Raw genomic sequence first — 6,000 nt, 5'->3', positions numbered from 1 at the left:
GCGGAAATGAGGAGTACAGAGAAAGAGTAAACAGTGTAACCCGAGCTCTGTACTGATCCCCACTCAGAGATTTACATGTTAGTGTCCCTCCTTTTATACTAAATTTAAAGATGCCTACGTGCAGAGCTGCACACACTAGGGCAGTTGCTTACAGCAGACTTTAGCAAAACAAGATATGCCTTAAGCACGTCTTGGTTTCACCCAAGCACCTGCACATCTTGCAGTCATAACTATAGTCACGTCATGGTTGAAGAAATAATAGCTGCACACCACTAACCTTTACATTTCCAGTTTCCTTTTACACACACACACACACACACACACACACACACACACACACACACACACACTAAAATGCTGGCAACAACTTGGGCTACAATCTTCAACTCCGACCTTTTAATAACCCTCCTGCATAAACATTTGGGAATCAAAAAAAACCCGCAGATGATGGAAATCTGAAATACAGAGGCCTGCACCTCCTGCCCGATGGTAGCTGCGAGAAGAGGGCATGACCCGGGATGGTGGGGATCTTTGATGATAGATGCTGCCTTCTTGAATGCAGTGCCTCCTGTAGATGCTGTCAATGGTGGGCTTTTCTATTCACACAAGGAGTTTTAGAACATAAATCGAAATAAATAAATAGTGCAAAGAAAAGGAATAATGCGGTAGTCTTCATGGACCGTTCAGAGCATAGATCGTGGAACAGTGCAGTGTAGGAGCAGGACCTTCAGCCCACAAGGTCTGTGCCAACCATGATACCAATCTAATTTAGATATTCTCACCATCAGCCACGATACAGGAAGGATGTCATTAAACTTTGAGAAGGTGCAGAAAGGATTCACAAGGATGTTGCCGGGACTGGAGGGTTTGAGTTATGAGGAGAGACTGGATGGGCTGGGACTGTTTTCCCTGGAGCGAAGGAGGCTGAGGGCTGACCAGACAGAGGATTCTAAAATTACGAGGGGCACAGATTAGGTAGATAGTCACAGTCTTGTTTCTCAGGGTAGGGGAGCCTAAAACTAGAGGGCATAGGTTTAAGGTGAGAGGGGAAAGATTTAAAGGGGACTTGAGGGGCAGTTTTTTCACACAGAGGGTGGTGGGTGTGTGGAACGAGCTGCCAGAGGAAGTGGTAGAGGCGGGTATGATTACAATGTTTAGAAGACAATTGGACAGGTAACTGGATAGGAAAGGTTCAGAGGGATGTGGGCTAAATGCAGGCAAAATGGGACCAGCTCAGGTGGACACCTTGGTCGGCATGGACCAGTTGGGCCGAAGGTCCTGTTTCTGTGTTGGATAACTCTGTGACTGAAATAAAAACAGAGCATGCTGGAAATACTCGGCAGGCCAGGCGGCGTCTGTGGAAAGAGAAATGGAGCTAACTTTCAGGTCCGAGACCCTTTATCAGAACTGGTTCTGACAAAGAACACATGAAAACAGGAGCAGGAATAGGCCACTCGGCCCCTCAAACCTGTCCTACTATTCAACATGATCTTGGCTGGTTTACACTGGCCTCAATTCCTCCTCTGTGTCAGTTCCCCATAGCCCTCAATTCCTTAATCTTTCCTCACTGGGAGAGGTTTGCTGTTTGTTTGATTGGCTCGGCTGGTTATCTGAAACTAAATCCCAGATGATAATGAAAGGTTTGCAGATCAAATTCCTGAAATATCGACACAATGAATAATCCCCAACACAGAAATATCAGCATTCTGACCAGTCAGGGGTTTATTACAAATGTTTTATTTCTGTCAGTGGTTTGGGGGGGGGGGGGGGGGGGGGGGGGGGGGGGGGGGGGGGGGGGGGGGGGGGGGTGGGGGGACAAAGTAAAACTTCTGTTGTGTTGGAGGCAGCTCTGGATATTGTTGGTGGAACCAACTCCTCCCGGCCACTAGGAGGACGAGCTCTACTCCGAACACCATTTAGGGAACTCTTGTCGGTACTGACGCCCGTTGGTGCGGGTGCTTGCGGTTTCCAGTCCGGCGGGTGGCGCGACGCGCCGAGCTGTGTTTTTTGGTTCCGGCTGCGGCTGGGCGCCCCGGTTGCCGGCTGGGGACGGGGACGGGGACGGGACGGGCCCGGGCGGGAGGGATGCGGAGCGGGCCGGGGGCCCGGTCAGAGGCTGGCGATAGGCTGGTGCGAGAGTTCCTGCAGAGCGGGGACCGTTAGGTGAGGCGGGTGTAGCAGTGTGGGCCCGGGCGGTGTTCCTGCCCCGGGAGGGGAGGGAGGGAGGGGGGGAGGAGGGAGGGAGGGAGGGGGGTGGGAGGGAGGGGAGGGAGGGAGGGGGGTGGGAGAGGGGAGGGAGGGAGGGGGGTGGGAGAGGGAGGGAGGGGGGTGGGGGGAGGAGGGAGGGGAGGGAGGGGGGTGGGGGAGGGAGGGAGGGGGTGGGAGAGGGGAGGGAGGGGGTGGGGGGGAGGAGGGAGGGAGGGGGGGGAGAGGGGAGGAGGGGGGGGGGGAGGGAGGGAGGGAGGGGGAGGGGGAGGGGAGGAGGGGAGGGGAGTGAGGGGAGGGAGGGGGGTGGGGGGGAGGAGGGAGGGGGAGGAGGGGAGGGAGAGGGGGGGAGGGAGAGGGGATGGAGGGGGGGGGGGGGGGGAGGGGGAGGGGGGAAGGGAGGGAGAGTGGTGGGGGGAGGGGAGGGGGAGGAGGGAGGGAGGGGAGGAGGGAGGGGGTGGGGGGGGAGGGAGAGGGTGGGGGGGAGGGAGGAGGGGGAGGACGGAGGGAGGGGATGGGGTGGGGTGGAGAGGGGAGGGGGAGAGGAGGGAGGGCGAGGGAGATGGAGGGGGTGGAGAGGGCGTGGGAGGAGGGAATGGGGAGAAGGGGAGGGTGGAGGAGAGGGGAGGGTGGGGAGAGGGAGGGTTCGAGTGAAGGGAAAGGCAGGAGAGGGGAAGCAATGGAGGGAAAGAGAAGGGGGATTGGGAGATAGAAGAAGAGAGAAAGAGAGAGGTTGAGGAGGGAAGAGCAGAGGGGGTAAGGGCAGAGAGAGGGAGAGCGTAAGAGGGGGAGTGGGATAAGGGGAGAGCAGAGCAGAGAGAGAGAAGAGGCAGCATGGAGGGAGAAAACGGGAAGGCAGTGCAGTGAGTGTTGTGGTTGGAATATTCACCCTTCAACCAACATTGCTTCAAAGAATCTTACTGTATCTTTGGTGTTTGTGGGAGCCTCTGTGTGCAAATTGTCTGCCACTGTGCAGCAGAGCTTCCACCTCGGAAGTGCTTCAGGTAGCCTCAGCGGGATGCCCTGATGCGGTGGAGGGCATTGTCAAAATGCAGGTCTTTTTTGTAGCATTTCTAACCAACGTTTGAAATAAATTTCCCAAATGAGCGACAAATGAAAACCTCTGGAACCATTTCTGGAACAGTTGGATGATACATCAGGAGAGTGGTTGGATGCTGTTGGATGGGTGCCCTGCTACACGTTAACTCTCTTTATATGAATGGTACAAGATGACTACAGATATTTGGATAGTTCTCTTATAGTTGAATACAAAATGCAGGTCTCCACATACTTCCTCATTGTGAACAGATGGTTTCTATTTAAGAAGCATCGGTTACAGGAGGGTCAAGTGGGCAGGCAGTTGAAAGTTGGACCGACTGATGGACTGCACAGAATAAACGAGTCTATCAAAAAGATAGAAGGAGAAATTCTGGGGCTCGGGTTATAGTTTGTGAACTTGTGTGCATTGTGTTACTAAACTAAAATTAGGAAGTCTTGAAAGGCTGGTGAACAGACTGCACTTGGGAGCTCAAGGCCCCCATGTTGAAATATCGGTGGAAGCAGTTAACACTCTGTTGAGAGTGATCTCCACTTCCCACGATGTTTGTTGTTATCTCACCTTAATCCTCACAGACCAGCGGGTTAATCGCAGTCTGCGCTGAATTTCCTTGCAGCCACGTTACTGGTGGGGTGGAGTTGAGTGGGTGGAGAGTGGGGCGTTCCTTGAGTCGCGCTCCTCCCTTAGCAAGCGGACTGATTCCTGAGGTGGCAGGATTGCTGTATGAGGCAAAGTTAGGATGACTGGGTTTGTAATCACGAGAGCTGGAAAGAATGAGACGGGGATCTAACTGGACCTTACAAAATTCTATAGGCTGCAGGTGGGGAAGATGTCTCCCCTGGCTGGAAGTGTGTAGAACAAGGGGTCACAGTCTTAGGTTATAGGGCAAGAGATTTAGGACTGAGATGAAGAGGGATGTCTTCATTCACAGGGTGGTGAAGCTGTGGCATTCACTCCAGCACACTGCTCGAGGGGCCTCGTCACTGAATGTATTTAAAAAGGAGAGAGGGATATGGATGGATATATTGGTATTGGTTTATTATTGTCACTTGTACCGATGTACAGTGAAAAACTTGTCTTGCAAACCGATCGTACAGGTCAATTCATTATACAGTGCAGTTACATTGGGTTAGTACAGAGTACATTGATGTAGTACAGGTAAAAACAATAACAGTACAGAGTAAAGTGTCACAGCTACAGAGAGAGTGCAGTGCAATAAGGTGCAAGGTCACAACAAGGTAGATCATGAGGTCAGAGTCCATCTTATTGTATAAGGGAACCGTTCAATAGTCTTATTGCAGTGCGGTAGAAGCTGTCCTTAAGTCTGGTGGTATGTGCCCTCAGGCTCCTGTATCTTCTACCTGATAGAAGAGGAGAGAAGAGGGTGGGTGGGGTCTTTGATTATGCTGGCTACTTCACCAAGGCAGCGAGAGGTAGAGACAGAGTCCATGGAGGGGAGGCTGGTTTCCATGATGCGCTGGGCTGTGTCCACAACTCTCCGCAGTTTCTTGCAGTCCTGGGCAGAGCAGTTGCCATACCAAGCCGTGATACATCCAGATAGGATGCTTTCTATGGTGCATCGATAGAAGTTGCTGAGAGTCAAAGGGGACAAACTGAATTTCTTCAGCCTCCTGAGGAAGTAGTGGAAGAGTGTGGGGAGAGAGTGGGAATGTGTCATTGGGAAAGGTGGTCTGTCATGCTCATGATTGGTGGAGCAGGCTCGATGGGCTGAATAGTCTGCTGCTTCTACTTTCCACGTCATCGGCCAGTGTGGGTGGGGACTGGAGAGCCGTGTCCACTTGTGGATGCCAGGCAGTGCCCAATAACCCCTCGGGGTCTGGGCATCACCAGTGAGACTCCTGTCCCAAAACAAACCCCTGGACCCACACAGCGACTGGGGCACAGTGTTCTGAGGAGAAGGGGGGAAGTAAATTTGACACTGACGACAAAAAAAAATGAAAACCTGTGCGTTACAGAAGCAGAATGATGAAGAACTGGGGTGTCATTGGAGGAATCGCGGCAGCTTTGGCAGCGAGCATCTACGTGTTGTGGGGGCCGATCACTGAGAGGAAGAAACGCAGGAAAGGTACGCTTGTGAGTAACGTTGTGGACAGAACTCTCTCCTTTCCATCCAGCCCTTTTTCAGTGGATGCACTTTGCAGTCAAAAAAAAAACAACCTGCTGGATAAACTCAGTGGCTCAGGCAGCATCTTTGAAGGGAAATGGACAGTCATACAGAAATACCACAAGGATACAGGCCCTTTGGCCCAACCGGTCCATGCTGACCACCCAATTTCCCGTATTCTGCCCATATCCCTCTAAGTTCCACGTACCTATCCGAGTGCTTCTTAAATGAGACTATCGTACCCGCCTCAACCACTTCCTCTGGCAGCTCGTTCCATATACTCACCACCTCTGCATGAAAAGGTTGCCCCTCAGGTCCCATTTAAATCTTTCCCCTCTCACCCTAAATCTATGCCCCCTAGTTTTGGACTCCCCTACCGTCCACCTTATCTATGCCTCTCATAATTTTAAGTAAGGTTGCCTCTCATTCTTCTACATTCCAAGGAATAAAGATCTAGCCTGGCCAACCTCTCCTTATAACTCAGGCCCTCTGGTCCTGGCAACATCCTCGAAAATCTTTTCTGCACCCTTTCCAGTTGAACCACGTCTTTCCTATAACAGGGTGACCAAAACTGTACCCAGTACTCCCAGTGCGGCTTCACTAATGACTTATA

The 6,000-nt window shown here is 52.2% G+C and overlaps 1 protein-coding gene across 1 annotated transcript in view; it reads left to right on the top strand.

Moving 5' to 3' along the window:
• Positions 1-2,991: 2,991 nt before the first annotated feature.
• LOC127579587 (ubiquitin carboxyl-terminal hydrolase 30-like) overlaps positions 2,992-6,000 on the top strand; it is a 31,113-nt gene continuing 28,104 nt past the window's right edge. The window contains exons 1-2 of the mRNA XM_052032477.1: positions 2,992-3,427; positions 5,239-5,348. Of these exons, the coding sequence (XP_051888437.1) occupies positions 5,246-5,348 (103 nt within the window). The 5' untranslated portion in view covers positions 2,992-3,427; positions 5,239-5,245. The remainder of the gene's footprint in view (positions 3,428-5,238; positions 5,349-6,000) is intronic.

Source organism: Pristis pectinata, chromosome 17 (assembly GCF_009764475.1).
Source record: "Pristis pectinata isolate sPriPec2 chromosome 17, sPriPec2.1.pri, whole genome shotgun sequence".
Taxonomy (NCBI): Eukaryota; Metazoa; Chordata; class Chondrichthyes; order Rhinopristiformes; family Pristidae; genus Pristis; species Pristis pectinata.
Note: the sequence above shows the minus strand (reverse complement) of the source record. Positions and strands in the feature narration are given on the sequence as shown.